Here is a 19192-nt window from a genome sequence, read left to right on the forward strand (position 1 = left end):
TACAAAATCTATGGCGCAGGACACCTCTGTGTGTTGCAACTCCGCGCAGATTGTAGTTCTGGTACGCCTCTTCCGGGTTAGGATAAACATTGTGAATTTAGGTTTAAAAACCATACATACGGTAGTTTTTCAACACCAAAACTATAACCTTAACATGTAGCCTATGTTTATATCACGAATATATTTGACGTGTTTCCGTGGTTTTTCCACCCGCTCTGTTTCGCTGACTGAAAGGGTTGTGTTCAATGGCGTAACATATCAGCATATTATCAACTTTCATGCACTTTATTACACTTTATTGACTTTATTGATGAAAGTAAAATCAGACACGTCGCTGATAAACACTAGGATTATGGGTAATGTAGTGCTTCTCCGTGATATGACATCGCAAATAAAACGTGTTTTCTTAAAATAAAGTTGATATTATACGGGACTTGTGGACTCGGCTGAAGCACATGCCATCGTTACACATCCTCATAGCTCGTGGTAAGTCTGCCTTGGATGGTTACAACGTTATGGCTAATAATCAGACCTTTTTCCGGAATATCGATTAAATTTGCACTTCCGGGATCTATGAACCACCACCCACAGCGTGACGTCACGGAATCTCGCCGACTTCCAGTGAACACCGTTTGTGTGGTGATCACACGGAATTAAAACCATAGAAATCGATTAAAACAGGTTACATGCGAGGAGCACGCAATGCGTTATTAGGAGGTCATGCTCATTTCACGGATTTCTGTGAGAGCAGGTTAACCCCACGCCTCCCTCCCCAGATTTCCACGGTGACAGTCAGTGAGGAAGGGACTTCCGAGCGGAAGCTACATCAGCGACAGTGGTAGCAGCGTCCATAGCAACAGCCATAGCAACGATAGAAACCTGAAAGAATCTTCGTAATAACTAACAAAGTAAACATTATATACACTAACTGAACGAAGATTTTGGAAATAAAATGCACATTTCCCGCTAGAAATGTTATCAAAACGCATTTGAATGCATAAGCTCTCTTAAAATATTGCATTTTCCACTGAGAATAAAAGGAATGTCCGCCATTTTTCTTAAGGCTCTCGCTTCGGGGCTCGCGCAGGCGCGCTGATCGCTCGTGCTGCTGGAAATTCGTAGGAATATGCACGGAAATTTGTGCATTATTTTTCGTACGATATCATACGAACCGTTTCATGAGAATACGTTGACTGACGTTTGCCACTGCAATGACCGAATTTCCCCTCAGAGATCAGTATGATTCAAGCTGTCTTATTTTACATTTTGCAGTGTTCATTTTTCAAATTTCAGCTCACTGCGTAATGATCTTATTGAATTAACTTGCTATACACTTGCTGGCTGCAACAGCATATGCAAAGTACTTACTAGTGTCCCTGAAGAGCACAAGTGCTCACCAAAATATTCTAGTCAGACTTTAAGTTTACCATTCACTATAATCAGAGTACATAAATTCAGATGGTCATTTTTGTAAAAAAAAAAAAAAAAAATCCTGATACAGCTTATACCACATACTGATAAAGCTAGTGCTTGTCTCAGTGGCTAAGGTCTGATTTGGTCTGGGTCTTTTCCTTCATGTCATCCCCCCTCTCTGCCCCAATTTTAACTGGTCATGAGAATATGCAAGGTGGCATCAAGGTGAAACATTCTTATCAAACACTCTCTTTTTATTTATTTATTTATTTATTTATTTATTTATTAGTGTCCAAAAGTAGACCCCACTCCAGTAGAGACCGCACTTTGTAACTTTCTCAGAAGACAGGTGTTGTATGTATCACTTAGCATTTTCAGGGCTGGTATCCAAATAACTTTTGAATTCATTCATGAACTGTTTATCACTTGTCTGAGCTTGGATGTCTTGTTGAACAGGTTCTTGGTTGGCATGGCTGTTTTCAAGTGGACTCTGGGTCTTTTGTCCCTGATTGTAGTTTCCACCTGGGCAAAAGAGGAGGTGAGTTTTAGTGCCTGTTCTCTCCTGCTGTATATTGTGATCTTTCCATCTCAGTGAAGTTCACATGATTGTGTACTTCAGTGAACACTCCCTTTTTAATACAACCTCTTGATATTATTTGTAATATCTATTTATTGTATATTTCTCCATGTTTTTCTGTGTCTCTCATCAAGTCTGTGTCTGAAAGGATTGGGAAAGCTAACAGCAACATTGGTGAGACAACTTACATACCACAGATTCACCTTAACTGCAAAGATATTTCTCTTTCTTTTCTTTTTTCTTTTTTCATTTATTATTTCTTTTATTCTTTTATTTAAGACAAGTTCCCTGACAGCAAATTTGTCTGCCCATGAGAAGAACATTATTATGAAATCCATCATACCGTCCAAAAACACTGGACACACCGACATCAGATTTTTTGTGTTTCATGCCCATGTGGTATCCTGCTTTGAGTATCACAGATTGATCGGTAAACATGCTGAGTCCAGTTCACTGATGATGTATTACAGGATTTCTTGGTATTAAAGATAGATAAAGATAAATATTCAGATAGTAACCTCTTGCTGTAGCCAAAAAAAAACAAAAAAAAACAATCATAACTACAGGATGTGTGCCCTTCCATGTGATTAATTTGTCATACATGCTTTAAAGCAGCTAGTTCTCCTGCTGGGCTCTATGTGGAGGATGATATAGCTTATGACTCTGAGGCTGAGAGGAACGCTGACCCCTGCACCGCCCGTGACTGCAAGTGGGAACAAGCCAGTGACGGCCTGGTCTACGTGCCCTTCATCATTGCAAACCACTACAGTGAGTTAAGAATAATTCTAATGAAAATAATGATGTCAGCACTTATACAGAGTACTTTATTTCTATATGACATGTTCTGATGAAATACACTGTCAAACCTTTGTGCATAAGCTGTTGGCTAAAGTTTGACTTTAAAATCATTTAAGGATCTCTTATCCCAGGGCATAGTGTCTAAGACTGACATTTTGAATGATGAGCCTTTGCTACGCTGCATGCATGATGTTGTAGATAAAAGTACTGAAATATTGATTCTGATATTCTGAAATGGCTTGCCAGGATGTGTTATGCATGAATATATTTTCTCAAAATTTGCAATATGAGTCAGCCTCTGTGGGGATTATGGTCATTTGAGGCCATATGTGTTGTTTTGCATTTGGGCACAGGTATGTATACTCATGAATTTGATCTTAAATCTGTGTCTTCTCTTGCCTTTAACATTTTCAGCCTCTAGCGAGCGGGCCATCATCGAACGAGGCTTGCAGTCCTTCCACAGTGTTTCCTGCATCCGCTTTGTGCCTCACACCAATCAAAGAGACTACATTCACATCCAGTCCCTGGAAGGGTTGGTCCTACGAGTTGTTTTTGTCATATATTTATTTCATTTTTTAACTTTTTTGACTTTCATTATCCCCTTGAATGTTGACTCTCCCTTAAATTTCCCCTTAAGTAGCTTCAAAGTCAGAAAACAAATGTTTGTTTTCTCGATTAGCACCACATAAGAAATTGACACATTATGATACACCAAGATCAGTTTCAACTGACAGAAATTGTCACTGTCATAGAAAAGCCGCTAATGGTGCAGCAGACCCAAAGCAGACATAACAGGAGGATGAGAGAACACAGAGAGGGCAGTGCTCACACCTTGCAGACGCAGGACTGGACAGCTGTGAGATTATCATTTGATTCAGCCAGAGTGAGAAATCACCAGCCACTGCCAGCCCAGTGCTCCTCTGTGTGTGGCTGCTGCGTTTGTCCATTAGCCTATAGAACAGGTGATCATCTGCACTTTTGGAGGTGTTATTTATAACATCTGTATCAATCAATCAAAATTTATTTATATAGTACATTACATTACATAAGAACACAGAAGACTACAATACTATACAATGCACATTACATGGTAGAGCAAATAAACAGCAACAAAATACTGGAAAATACAGAGATAAAAAAATAAAAACAACTCAAAAGTACAGATTAATTAGGGGGTCCAAGCACTGAGGAGTTTGAGCACGATGTAGCGCCCCCACATGGCTGATCACTTGCACCTGAGTTGAATTCGCCGCAGTTTGAACTTGGGAATCCCCATCCGACTCCAGTTCAGCTTTTAGCTCCCAGAGCCGCACAGACCAGTTTTGTGTTTCAGAGTGATGGCATTACATCAAATAGAAAATATCTAGATGTCATGTCTCCTTTATACATTTCCCTGTAATTCAGTAGGACTTATTTGGTATCTCTGGAAACCTTGGGATCTAAACTAGAATTTAAAATTAAGCTCTGTGGGTTTGAACAAAGCTTGCCGCACAGCAGTGACAAGCCCACCGATGGGACAGGGGGTGTTGAAGAGGAGCCATGGACCCATGTTTGAAGTGATTTTGCCTCAGGATATGAGACAATATTTTGGTTTGTGTTCAGTATTAAATTATTTAGAAGTCATATGTGATCCAGATTAAAACACAATATTTTAATAGTCATACTTTTTCATCATTTTCCAGTGAATTAAATCACAGTGAAATTCAACTATTTCTCATTTTGCTGAGGAGCCTCTGAAAGTCCCTCAAGAACCCCTGTGGGTATCTGGACCCCACTTTGAAAACCAGTTATTTTGAATCTTCTTCCAAACTGAATCTTAGGTGCTATTCCTTCGTGGGTCGCCACCTCAATGGCCAGACTCTGTCGCTGAATCGCAATGGCTGCCTCTACCACAACGCTGTCCAGCACGAGCTGCTGCACGCTCTGGGCTTCCACCACGAACAGTCCCGCTCTGACAGGGACCAGCACATCCGCATCCTGCTGGAGAACGTCACTCCAGGTGGGTCACACAAATACTGTCATTGTCAGTTGCATTATGTGTAATACTCCTCATTTGATCCATTTGTGGACATTGTGTCCTATCATTGTTTGCTGCCTGCACTCTCTGGTTTGTGGTTGTAGGGTTTCATGAAGCTGTGATTATCCCAGAGGTCACTACAGGTCATTTTATACAGTGACATCAACTTTGAAAAAATGGTCTCACTACAACGAAATGGCTACTATGAGGGCTAAAATCATCACACAAGAATCGAATTTGGCTCAGTGAATCCACAAGAGTCTCAGCTTTCCAATCAAACCCAGTTAATGCAACTGCAAGACTGTTTAGACCCCAGTATGTACAAATACACCATTTAAGAATGGGTGAAAATAACACATTTTGTGCTGCATGCAAAAAACTGCATGGTTTTTGACCCAAACTGCATGGGATTAGCGTACTCTCACCAAAATTTTGCACAAATCTGGAACCAGATATTTTCCCCCTTGTTGACTAGCTTCCATGACATGCATGGTATCAGTGGATTCCCGATCTCGTCTATTTTCACAAGATACCAGTGTCTTCACTCTAACTTTAAAACTGAACCCGCTACAGCCTTGGAAAAGCAACATGTTCACCATGAGGACATCGGAATCCCCATTGGAGTTGAAGAGGTTAAAGTGGAAATGATGCGTCCTTAATGAATTTGATGTGTGCTAGACACAGCCACCATAATCACTGGGGCAATAACCTCCTTTCTAACAACATTAAACATGGCCTGTGGTGTGTTTGGCTATTACTTACTGTACTGGTGAGCAAACTGGGCCAAGGTACAGCAAAAACACTAATCACATGGTTGTCAAGCAGCGTGAAGACGTACAAGCATGTCACATGCACAAAGGTGATGTGGCATACAATGTTATGTGGAGAGAGAGGCACTCTTTTGTAAAACTGATCTTTGTTTGCCTGTTTTATTTCCAGGTTTTGAGTACGCCTTTAACAAGGTCAACACTCTGAACCAGGGAACCCCATATGACTACAACTCTGTCATGCACTACGACAGGTTGGTAACGCTGCTGTAACACTGCTCCTCCTCAGACTTTTATTATAACCTTTATTTATCCATTTGGTTATATAGGTTTGTGCATTAAGCTGGCACTCTTATACAAAAGTGATTCACAAATATCTTTACAAAGCATCTCTTCTGTTATAAACAAACAGCAGGGCACCTAACCATGTATTTGTGAACATCTATTTTAATAATTGGAGAAAACCCTACCGCTATCTTCCCCCTGTGCATGAGTTTGCTTCTGTTTTTTCACATAGCATTTATCCATATTCCATGATTATTTTAAGGTCATTATTTGTTCAGTCTATTCAGGACATTTTGGCTCTGACTTTTGACCTCCTTTATCACGAGAAGAGTGTCCACACTGCAAAAACGCAAAATCTTACCAAGATTATTTGTCTTATTTCAAGTCAAAAATGTCTTATTTCTAGTCAAAATATCTCATTACACTTAAAATAAGACATGATCACCTCAGAAGTAAATTGTTTTTAGATTATTTTCACTTGTTTCAAGTGAAAATTTGCTTGAAACAAGTGAAAATTTACTTGTTTCATTGGCAAAATTTGCCAGTGGAAAAAGTGAAAAGTCACTTGAAACAAGTGAAAATTAGCTAGAAACAAGAAACAAATTTTGCCAATGAAACAAGCAAATTTTCACTTGTTTCAAGCAAATTTTCACTTGAAACAAGAGACAATTGTCTAAAAACAAGTTACTTCTGAGGTGATCATGTCTTATTTTAAGTGTAATGAGATATTTTGACTAGAAATAAGACATTTTTGACTTGAAATAAGACAAATAATCTTGGTAAGATTTTGAGTTTTTGTAGTGCACTACAAAAAATGACTGTTGCTATTATGATTTCTCTCCCCCATCAAAATCACTGATGCATATTTACTCAGCTTTGGTAAGAAACACGCTTCACATATCAGAGCATGCATAGTGTTGAGTGTGTTTGGGCTGTAGAAGAACAGATTCCATTCCAAAGTACATTTTTACAATGAAAATGGCAGCTAAATTAAAAATAAAGGTGTGCAGGGATTTACATATACCAAGGTGGTCAATGGCATTTTTACTGTTAGAATCGTAAAATCCACTGTATGGTGAACAACACATGATGTATGGGCTACTTATTTTTGAAGGTATAACATCGCTCCAAAACATCTCAGCCCATACATTTAAACTCACAATACATGACTTTTTGTCTGAAGACAGGAAGTGTATCGTCACTGTCCTCTCCTTTAATTGGCCAAAGTCAAAGATGAGCTGAATACCTTGAAACAGTGCCTAATTTGGGCAAACTAGAAGATTTACGCATAAATGCACAGGACCACAGATAATTATTTTAATGTCAAATATTGCATAGGGCATTCATAAGAGCTGGAGAATCTTTCCAGTTGTCCATTAGTAGTTAACTGAATTCTACCTTTTAGCTTATTATCTCCCTTTCTTTACTTTTTAATTCCAGGTATGCCTTCTCCAAGAACAACCAGCCCACCATGGTGGCCGTCCCCAACCCCAACACTGAGTTCGGCAAAGCCACCCAGATGAGCCAGAACGACATCACCAGGCTCAACAGGCTCTACAAGTGCAGATAAACCAGACCGCTCGGTACGTAACACACACACACAGGCACAGTGCGAAGACTATGACATTTATACAGCTTACAGAATGGCTAAATAATAAAATAAATGTATCTATTTTCTGTTTATCCTTCCTCACCTTGTTGTTAATGTTATTATTTTAATGTAAGCTGTGACTGTGGAAACCAAGCTTTTATCTACCAGTTTAGTCTTTATACCACATCGGAGGGTTGTAACATTGTTAATGAAGAATATACCTGCTATTTTGGCAATAACTACATATTTACGATATTTTGTTATTCATTAATTCTTATTTCAAACAGATGGAGGAGACTTTCCAGAGACTTCCTGAGACACGGGACTTCTACGGCAATTAGGCTGGACAACGACTGATATTTGGAGTGGTCGTAATAAAAACTAAACGCAAAATGTGTCCCAGTGGTCGTGTGTTTTTTCATGTCACCTGTCACATGGTTGAACAGTTTGTTGCAAATAGATTTCTTCTTATGTATGCAGTAAGCTTTTGTTTTGCAGAAGCAGGCTCATATTTGTAGATTTTGTCAACTTGGCTGCTCTGGTGTGAGTGAATTTAACAGAGTTTTCTCAGAGGGCCTCACAGAAACTGAGGGGCACAAAAGCAAATTCAGAGTGCCAGTGGGAGCAGCTTAGACATGGGAGCAGAGGGCATGACTTTGTAATTCCATTGAACAACACATTTAATTTGAGGACCCAATTAATAACTCAAAAGAACAATTTGATTAGTTTGACAGGGTGATTTAGTCATTTTAGGAAATTAATTACAGTTCAGTGGAACAATTTAATTAAAAGTATCGCTACAAGTATCAATATTAACTAACAACAAACTTATAATGAATCAAACTTTATCTCATACCAATCAGAGAAACAGGCGCTTTTATGTTCGGTCAACCTAAAACCATCTGTAACATTTGCCTGTAATTATTAAGTCATGAATACATGAAAAATAATAATGAATGCCACAGCCAACAGTGTTTTAACCGACTATGTTCACAGGAAGGTTTGGAAATAAGTTTGACTTTTTAAGGTTATTGAAGCAGTTCTCAGATTTAGGAGAGTGAAACAAAAGTATTTGAGATCTGCCCTCTGATGTCAACCCCTAAATCCAGACACATCACAGTTTCTTACATGCAAAGCTTAAAAACAGACAGTGTGTAGGAATTTGACATTAAATAAAATATCATCTCAATGGATGAAATACATTTTGTTTTATGATTGCTGGTATGAAAGTAAAGTGGATTATGGGTTATTAATGACTTTTGTTTACAAAATACATTAGCAACAACACTGAGTGTTTTTTTTTTATGATTCAATACACTAAGTGGCAGTATAACTGGAGTGTGCAGACAGTTCATGGTGGACTTTTGCTTTCTGTGGAGGTGTGAGCTATTTCAGCCTCGGAAACTGTGTTATGGGAATTAGCAATGTGGCATCAAGGTGAAACAACCTTATCAGTTCCAGCAGCCTTTTTAAAAAAATATATATATATCTTCCATCATTTTTTTCCCATCCAGTATTCAAACACTGTGCCTTATCCAGTCTAGATTACCTTTTATAAAGCCGCACAAAAAACTGACCTCACTTTCTACGTGAGATTAGTGGTGTTAGGATCATTTATCATTTAAGTCTGGTATTCTGTATGTCATTTAAGACTTGAGGTCATTCATGATTTTTTTTTTTTTTTTTTTTTTTTTTTTTGATTCGTTGTGTTTGGAGTTTGGATGTTACGTTGACACGGCTGGTTTGAAGTGGACTGCCCTCTGGCTCTGATTGTAGTTTCCATTGGGGCTGAAGAGAAGGAGGTGAGTATTGGAGTGTATTAAAATCAACACCAATCCAAAGTTCATTGATATAGCACATGGCCAACATCACTGTCACCCAAAATATGGTTCAAATATGGTTCAAATGTGCAAAAAAAAACAAAAAAAAAACAGTATAAACACACTGAATACACAAAATATTAAGTTGCCTCATGGTCTCAAAAAAACAAACAAACATTTTTTTAGATATTAGAGAATTAGAAAATGACCTATTTGTACTTGTGTAGTTTATTTCTTTAATTTCTTTCTTTATTTTTTTCCATCTCTGACAAGATTGAGGAAGTCAACAGGCATCTTGGTGAGATGCGTTATAGTCATTGCATTAAATCTCATACAATGGTAAACATGATATAAATAAATAGCACACTTATTAGGCTCATGCATTTTATGATGTGTTTTATTATGTTTTTTTCTGTATCCATGTGTATTATTCTGTGGCAAGCACTTTTCCAGAAATCTAAAACTGACCTGGCACTGACTTGTGTTTGTCTTGTCCTGCTTTAAAGCAGCTGGTGCTCCTGCTGGGCTCTGTGTGGAGGATGATGTAGCCTGTGACCCTGAGGCTGAGAGGAACGCTGACCCCTGCACCGCCCACGACTGCAAGTGGGAACAAGCCAGTGACGGCCTGGCTAACGTGCCCTACATGTTACAGCCCGGCTCGGGGACTGCAACCAGGAACGGGAGGGAAGACGAGGTTCGCACGAACAAACATATTTATTACTACATTCAAAAGTAAAGACAAAAGATCAGTGTCAGTAATCAGTGATGTAGGCGTGTATGGATGCATGTGTGTGAGTGAATGTGTAAAACAAAAGAGAAAACGGAGAGCGCAGCCGCGCCGTGGCGTCCCCTCAGACGGTGTGGATAGAGTGAGAGAGGGAGGGGTCGTCACATACATCACTGCAAACCACTACAGTGAGTTATTTTATATTTATCAGCCCCACATAGAACCCTGTTTAGTTTTACTATGCGGGGGAAAACTTGTTAGTGAAAGACAACAGACAACTCTCATCTGCATACAGGATGCCAGCTGAAATGTGGGAGAAGTTAAGGCGATAGTAAGGGTAAATCCATCTAATAGAATAGTTGAGTTCAAATGACTGACTGACTAGGAAATGATTGAACAAACCCCTTGAATCTGGATGCTGATGCTCCTGTGTTGTGCTATGATGTGTTATGATGGCTGAAGCGTGAGGAGCACTGCTCTGTGGGGATTATCAGCATGGTTGCAGGTCTTTGACCAGTTGTGTAATCATGAGTAAATCATACCATCCTCCCCTGGATTATTTCACAGTGAGTGTGTTAATAAGTGGCCTTTGCATTCCCAGGCTCTAGGGAGCGGGCCATAATCAAACAAAGCTTGCAGTCCTTCCATAGTGTTTCCTGCATCCGCTTTGTGCCTCGCACCGAGGAAAGAGACTACGTCCACATCCTAAAAACAGAAACTATAAATACATCCTCAACTTTCCATGTCCGCTATTTATTGTACATCATTTCAGCATCCAGGCTTAAACTCCAGTATAGCAATACCTAACTGAAGCATGAATCCAAAATAATACATTATTAGTGAAAAAATTCTTATCTGTCATCCACTGTTGTATTATCACTTTGGTGATCTAAGTGTGATTATTGATTTCATTTTGGGACTATCAAACATTTACCACCATGGTCCATGGAATCATGTCATCATCATGAGGTCGTTCTGTTTGTCTGTGCCGAGGCAAATTGTATCTAATGTACTAACTCAATAAAATTACAATACACAATAGGCATGATATACATACATTTGCATATTAATGAGGAAACAACATTTGCCAATTAATAGCTTCAAAACCAATTTAACGTCCGTCTTTCATCTCAGGCCTTTGACAATATCAACACTCTGAACCTCCCATGACTACAGCTCTGTCTTTTCTGAGTATAATCACTGAAGACTGTTTTTATTTTCTTTAATTTTGATTTTCTTTAATATTTATAACAAAATTCCCCTTTTTTGTTTTTAGGCAGTTGCACATTTTACCTCAGGGCAAAACAGTAGACAAGATAAAAATTCCAAGCAACAACACCATCCCAGATTTTTTAATCAGATGATTGTTTTCAAACGTGAACATTTTTTGAAAAAAATGAATTGCCCCTCCTTGCATAACATCACATCCAAACTAGGAATATGCCAATTAAAGAAACAAGCCACCATCAAAATGCTGTTTTTTGCTAATTTAATTTGGGTGAATCTATGCCATCTCAAGAAGAGGGGCTGGGATGCTTTTATTTACTGCAGCCCCACTTTCTGAAAAATCTTGCCCTGTACAGCTTTAGACAAACAACATCCTCCCATGGATGTTACACAACAGGATTTTATGAGTCAGAGTCAAACCCACAACATTACAAATATACAACATGCACCTTAGGTTCCCAATCTACTGAGCTGCCACTTACAAACCTATTTGAATGCAGGTTTGCTTTCTCCAAGACCAACCAGCCCACCATGGTGGCTGTTCCCGACCCCAGCGTTGAGTTCGGGAAAGCCACCCGGATGCTAAATCAGACTGGTAAGCACACGCATACATCCACTCACATGCATACATGCATTTGCACACTCAGTTCAATTCAGGATAATTTTATTTGTATAATGGCAAATCATAATTGATTTCAGGGCGCTTTTTCTTTCCCATTAACGAAAATCCTGCTCATCAGTGCAACAGTAGCCGAGGGAAAAAAAAAAATGTTTTAATGGGCAAAAAACCTCGAGTAGAACCCGGATCTGTGTGGGCGGCCATCTGCGTCCACCAGCTGGGTTGAGAGAGAAAAAGAGAGAGAGCAGGAGTTAGATGATAAAAGGACTAATAATAATACTAGGACTGATAATGATAGGAATAACAATAATTAGAACACTGTTAGTAATTTGAATTTTGTTTTTCAGATGAAGGAACAAAACAATCCAGATATCACTGTGCCTCCACATCAAGGTGCTGCTCTGAAATGCATTTTGATCAGTGATTGATGGCTTCAATAAAATTTCATGATAAAATATATTTTATATATATATATATATATATATATATAATGGTCTGTTTTTTCATCTCACAATCCATTTCCTGTTTGTGATAGTTTTATTCCACAAAGGGCATTAGTTCTTTATTTTTATTTATTTATTTATTTTGGCAAAACCCATTTGATTCTACTGATACTGCCACTATCAAGTAAAGCAGAAATGTCAAAAAAAAAAAAAAAAAAAAAAAACTTAAATAAATAAGTAAATAAATAATAAAATGTAATTGGGCAATCCATAAATCTGAATGAGTAAAAAAGTTACTTCAAGTGGTGCTTGTGACACAAGTGTTGTGGTATTTAAACCCCACTGTAAACTGCTCTGGATGACAGTGTCAGCAAAAGAAAACTAGGAACAAATAAACAAACAACAAAAAAACAAGAGTGTTGTTTCCAGTGCAGGACTCCACTGAGCCTACTGGTGGTGCTAGAGGAAAGGTCATGGTGTCAGCAAAGCTGGCAAGTGTACATCATCTACCAAGTTTCATGGTGAATCTGCAGCTAATTCTGGACAGACCAACACAGTGAGACATAGGCCTCTGTGTCCCACCAGAGCAGAAATGTTTTGAGAATAAAGTCAAAATTGAGAATGAACATATAACAGTTTGAGAATAAAGTACCCCTTTGCCTCAAACATTCAGTTCTCAAATGCCTTTGTTACTTTGAATTTATTCTAAAAACATAGGTCTTGATTCTCAAAATTCTGACTTAAATCTTTGGACTTTGTTCTCAAAGGGCATTATATTTTTGCCCCACTGTGAAGCAGGGGCCTATACATCACTGTGCTGGCTGGCTGGCCAGCCACATAATGGTGTACATGTATAGTGTACCACACAGGTGATTATGAGATAATTAGATAATAATGAGAAAACATTTTATAATACAGAAGTTTATGTATTCTTGAATTGAAAATGCAGTGAAAAAGCTGGAAAAGCAATTTCCACCACCTTAGACCAAACAAGAAGATCCTTCACTGTCTTCTTGTCCAACATTTCCTTTTTTTCACAAGTAAAACAATTTGTAAGCACAGTTTAATATTTTAAGTCAACTGTCATGGACCTGCATTTCCTCTATTTGCCTAACAGCACTATTGGCACTATTGGCAAATGATGTATTGGTGATGTATTCTGAATCTGAATCTGAATATTACTCAGAACAGCTTCACTTCAGTCATACTAACACTGACCTGACTGGCTGGCATGTTTAGCACTGGTACAGCAGGTTGATGCGGTTGATGTCGCTCTGACTCATCTGCTTGGCAGTGCCACTTGGCAGGTGGGCTGGTAGTTGTCCTTGGGGAAAGCCAGCCTGGAAAGAGCAAAGACAAAACCATGCTCACAACCAGTGTTGGGTTACTCAAGTTACTCCAAAAAGGTCAAAATCAAGTAAAGTTACTCATTACTGTTTTACAAATTGTAATCACATTACTTCACTAATTATTCTCTATAAAGTAATTTGATTATTAAATACTTTTGCGTTGCTTTCTAAAAACCTGGATCAGCCCTTATCAGATGGAGAACAGTGCTAATCCTTAAAGGAGACAAAAAAAACATCTGAGGCTTTGTTCACACCTGGCATCATTATGCATCTCAAGAGCATCTTCAGTGAGCTCTGACAAGATTTTTTTTTAATTGAGTCTACACACAGAATTACATGCTGTCACTTTTGTCCCAATATTCCCCACCCATCCTGTGCCCCATCTCTTCACAAAGTGACCTGTTTTTCTGGCATACCTGACAAAGAGGCCACCCTCTCACCACCATAACAAACACTCGGATTTGAATTTCAGGTCATCAGACAAGATCAAATGCTCTTTCCTTCCACTAAAAGAGGCTAGGTGGTCTTCTTATGCTGTCCGGATACATCAGGATGCATTAGCATTCACATTAAAAAAAAAAACAAAAAACGGTGTGGCCTAACGCATCTCTTAACACCTGAAGGTGGTTTGAATGATCAGATCACAGTGCATCTCCATGGCACATTGAGCCCTGTTCACACCTGAATTTACAGTTGTGTACTTGTGATTGCATCACCTGAGACTGATCTTAAAACAAAGCATGAACAGGGCTGTTTTGGTCTTGGTTCTCATTTCCTTGGCACTTCTATGCCAATTTTAGAGAGACAGTAATACTGATTAGATTTAATATCTGGATTCTACCTAAGCATTCCATGTCAAGACTCTCTAGATGAGACTATCAGCTCAAATGTGTTAAATGAAGTATGGAGATGATCACGTGGCTGTCTCAGGTGCACTGACCTGCCGTGGTGCATGACAGAGCTGTAGTCATAGGGAGTCCCCTGGTTCAGAGTGTTGATCTTCCTAAAGTTGTGTTCCCGACCTAAAGGACACAAAGGAAACACACTGATCAAACCTTCTCTTAGCACTGGTAGATTTGATTGATCAGAGCTGAGAAAGTCAAGCAGTAGATGTGGATTTTGTTGTACGTGTATATTAAGGACTGAGGAAGAATCATGAATGAAACAGATTAGGGAATAATCCTTTTTAAATTACAATTTGATTGTACTTAAAGTTATCATGCAGTTCAGTGCAATGGACCGCAATTTTGATTAGTGACATGTGTTTGCAGATAATGTTGAAATAATTTCTCCTGAATAATCCATGATAATAATTTTGGCCCATATCACTCAGTCCTATTCATGTATGTCTTTTTCTCTTTCTCTTTGAGTCTTTGCATGTGAGTATATCCTTATCTCTGCCTGCTGGATGTTTTTGTCTGCAGAGTGTTGATGTTTTTCAGTGTGTCTGCTCTCGTCCTTCTCGTTGCAGCCTACCAGAGACATTCTGCAGCTGGACCCGGATGTGCTGATCCCTGTCAGAGTGACACTGTTCATGGTTGAAGCCAAGGGCGTGGAGCAGCTCGTGTTGGATGGTTCCACAGTAGATGCAGCCCTGACGGCTCAGAAACACCGTCTGGCTATTACCCTGGCGACCCACGTAGGAGTAGCATCTGATATTGGATAACACAATACAGTCAATTACTGTAGCCTTTGTAGGCGGCAGGGAGGCCTAGGGATTTGAAGAACAATGCTGTAACCAAAAGGCTATCAAATCCCACAGCAGCTTGAGTGGACCCATTAACAGCCATGTATCCTACTGAAGAGTTTGTGCAAATGCCTAAAATGTAAAGATAGTGGAAGTTGTTAGCAGTAGCACTAGTAGTAGAAGTAGTGGTAGTAGTGGTAGCATTAGTAGATGGAGTAGCATTAGCAGTGAATGTGATAGTAATAGTAGTAGAAGCATTAGTAGTAGTTGTAGAATTGGTAGTAGTAGGACTAATAGCATTAGTAATACTAGTAATACTAACAGTAGCAGCAGTAGTAGTACCAGCATAATATTAGTTGTAGTTGTAAAAGCAGGAGTAGTGGAATTAACATTGGTATTAGTGATACATTCTGTGCCATGTCTGGCTTCTGAGGGTTGTGTCAGAAGCAGACATCAGATTGCTTCAGCTGCCTCAACCATCAGATTTAGATGAAAAGACAGAACATTTTTGGTATATGATGTGTTTGTGAACATTTTTGGTATATGATGTGTTTGTGAACATTTTTGGTATATAATATAGATATATAATATGTGCATGTATAATTTCTTCATCAGCACTATTTCATACACTCAAGTGTTTACGGTACGCTGATATGTCTGTTCTTGAGGCAAATATTGGCTCCACACTGTTCAAGTTAAAGCCTTATCCATATAGAACTGACAGCACACTGCACCACCATTCCTGTTTTTCACCCTGTAATTATAACCTGGCTCTGTTTGCCCACGCTAGGATCTCACTAGAGCCACATCACTGTATCTTTGTAGCTTGTCCTTTTTATTATTACCTAGTGTCGGTTGCAGAAACTTGCACTGCTCATAATGTCTGCACACGTCTTTGTATGCCACACCACTTTAGCCTCAGGAGCTTATGCTTTGTTTGGTTCCCATATGTTTTACTTTGTTTGCACACTAATTGCAGGATATTGTTTTGTGATTGATTGTTGATTAGTTAAATACCCTTGAAGAGACTGGATGTAGAGGTATCCCCTCTGGCTGGTGTGGGGGACAAAGCGAATGCAGGTGTAGTAGGCGAAGGAGTTGAAGGCTCTGTTGGTGATATTCAGCTCCTGGCGGGCTGGAGGTAAACAGCAGAGAGCAAGGACCGAGACAGTTTAAATGACATTTTAAAAGTCACCAAAAAAAACAATGAGCTTCATCAGCAGAGGCCTTAACCTTTTCATTTAGTTAAAATTATATTCAACATTACTTTTAAGGACAAACAAGCATTGCAAGAAAATCTGGTACTTCTACCACTACTATTGCTGCTACTTATGCTGGAGTAGAAGCAGCTGCCAGGGGCACCGCCAGGAATTTTGGGCCCCATGAAAAAAAATATATATATATTTACTCGATGATAGTTTTATAATTTTAGATTAGTTTTTACATATTTTCGGGGCCCCTGTCAGGCAAGAGCCCTTGGAATTGTCCTAACTTTTCCCCCATATACGCCGCCCCTGGCAGCTTCTGCCACTGTTGCAACTCCTGCTGTTGCTGTTGCTGCTTCTACTCCTGCTACTACTACTACATCACATTGTTTATTTAAAATAAAAAATGTCTGACAAAAGTTTTTTACAATCAGTATTAAAATAGATTAAGGCCAATAAAATCTATCTTGAACCAGATCTAAATTCCGTCCTTAGACATGGAAGTCAATATAAAGCAAAGGTAATCCTTAATAATAATCAACATCCTCTCTCAAACTGTATATCTAAAGTTAGTTCAGTTCTCTGTATGTTGCTGTTATTTGTAAAACAGAAAGTATCAAGAAGACCTTTGCACCCACATAAGCATGTTGAATCTCAATGGGATGGCAATATTGATTTTGGGTTTAATATTTATTAATATGATAGAGTGTGTGTTTTTGTATGATTTGCTGAACATTCTGTTATTTATTATTCATTTCCTAATAATTTATATATACAAAATTTTACAACATAAAGTAATCAATAAAAATGCTATGCATGAATAGAAAATGAGATTACCCAGAGGATTAAACAGCAATGTGGCAGGAATACAAGGGGTGAATGCAAATTATGAACACAGGGGGTAGAAATTTGTTTTTAATCGGATTTTAAAAAATGACGGTGATTTTTGCCAGTATAAGCTTACATATGCTTATAACATACAGGCAGCCGGACAAGAAGATATCATGACGCTTACAGTATTGGTTAGCAATTGTATAGGGAATGCAGACCTTGCTGTCTCTAGCCTTAGGCCACATGCAGCCACGCAGGACACAAGGGTCGGCATTTCTCAGAGTGGGCAGGCAAGGCACAGCGATGTCACCTTCCACCAGAGGGCCATCTCAGCTACACTCTGCAGAGAGCATGAGGAGAGGGCACTGAAGTGAGAATGAGGCCTATCAAAAATCATGTTACACTTAGACACTGTGGCTAAGAAGTTATGAGTTTGAAGAACTTGACCACCAAACGGTGTTTATCAACAGCCAATTGGCCTGACAAAGTGTCCTTGAGCAAGACATTGTACTCTCTACCTTCACACTCATTGTAAGTCACTCCGAATAACAGCATCAGCTAAAATACATAAGTGCAGATTACATTAAAAAGTAATTATATAGTGTATGGTCCAATCACGGCCCAAATAGTGTTCTAAAATGGTTCAGTGGTTTGTTCTGCTTGGGTGCCAGGTTGGCACGGTTTGATCTATAAGGCAAATCAAGCTCCAGAAACTGGTTTCTGATGCTTTCAAGCTCGCCTATCTGGTACTAAAGGTGCACTGAAACAAACACAAACACAAGAATTATTTGCATGCTATTTGAGCCACAGCTGGTGTGGTCACTCACTGGTCTGACCAACATGGCTGTTGGCTCTATCCAGCAGCTCTGATACAGTCATTTCTCTCTCATCTCCATCATCCTTGTCATCATTTTCTGCATTTGGTTTCTTAACAACCTGTGAAAGGGAGAAGACGCCATTTCTGCTGCATTACTGAGCAGCCACAGGAGAAGTTGGCCTCATGGCATCTGATAAAAATGTTTTGCATCAATGATATTTAAGAAGGTCGGATGCAGGATTGTTATCAAAATGATGCACGATTGCCACATCTACTAGTACCACAACTGCTACTTCAAATCCCCAGACTGGCTGGGACAATATGTGCTATCCCTTCTCTTAACCTATGCTCAAGTTACCTTTGGTCAAGGTCCTGAACTTGGGTCTAAATGCTCTTTCAGAGGGATAAAATTGGTCAAATTTAAGAATCCTTAACCTCAGCACAGAGCATTAGGTCCTGGCAGCTACTAAAAAAAATCCCCTATCAATCAACCCCTAACCTGATTGCCCCAGGCAGTTTTAATTGCTTACCTTAGCTTCTTCACTTAAGGTAAGAGGGTAGGAAATGTGATGTTCTGCTAGGGCACAGGCCATCATCTTCTATAGCAACACTTGCTATAAGGTCCACCTTCTGTAAACAGTATGCAGGTTATCATTGCTCTAATCCAACAAATACAGATACTATTTACCTTGTACCTAGCATATAAACAGGGTGTGTTTGACATTAGTAACCTATTGATCTTGATTATCTGTTTGAACTACTTTCACTTAAGTGTTTCACTGGAAATGTAGGGGAATTGTTTTCATATGCTATTTGCTCTTGAACTCACCTGAGCCCTTGCTCTGGCTCAGGTGAGTTCAGATTGGCTGGCTGGTGACTGAAAGGTGGCCAAATCATTTCCTGGGGGTTTAAAAGTGTCCATGTTGGCCATGTTAACTCAATACTAGGTAAAGAAACCAAAGGTAAGGTGAGGTTAGGTAAGATAAGAAGTCAGCACAAATGTTACAATGATTAAACTA

The 19192-nt window shown here is 39.1% G+C and overlaps 1 protein-coding gene and 1 pseudogene across 1 annotated transcript; one reads left to right on the forward strand and one right to left on the reverse strand.

The window, feature by feature from the left end:
* Window positions 1-1882: 1882 nt before the first annotated feature.
* On the forward strand, window positions 1883-7427 carry LOC115360647 (high choriolytic enzyme 1-like). Its single transcript, XM_030053687.1, has 7 exons — window positions 1883-1951; window positions 2125-2164; window positions 2606-2758; window positions 3203-3320; window positions 4609-4787; window positions 5745-5826; window positions 7298-7427. The coding sequence occupies exons 1-7, from the start codon at window positions 1883-1885 to the stop codon at window positions 7425-7427; spliced, it is 771 nt and encodes a 256-aa protein (XP_029909547.1).
* A 6092-nt stretch (window positions 7428-13519) lies between these two features.
* LOC115360437 (high choriolytic enzyme 2-like) lies at window positions 13520-18769 on the reverse strand (annotated as a pseudogene).
* Between the last annotated feature and the right edge of the window lie 423 nt (window positions 18770-19192).

This window comes from Myripristis murdjan, chromosome 6 (genome assembly GCF_902150065.1).
Source record: "Myripristis murdjan chromosome 6, fMyrMur1.1, whole genome shotgun sequence".
Classification (NCBI taxonomy): Eukaryota; Metazoa; Chordata; class Actinopteri; order Holocentriformes; family Holocentridae; genus Myripristis; species Myripristis murdjan.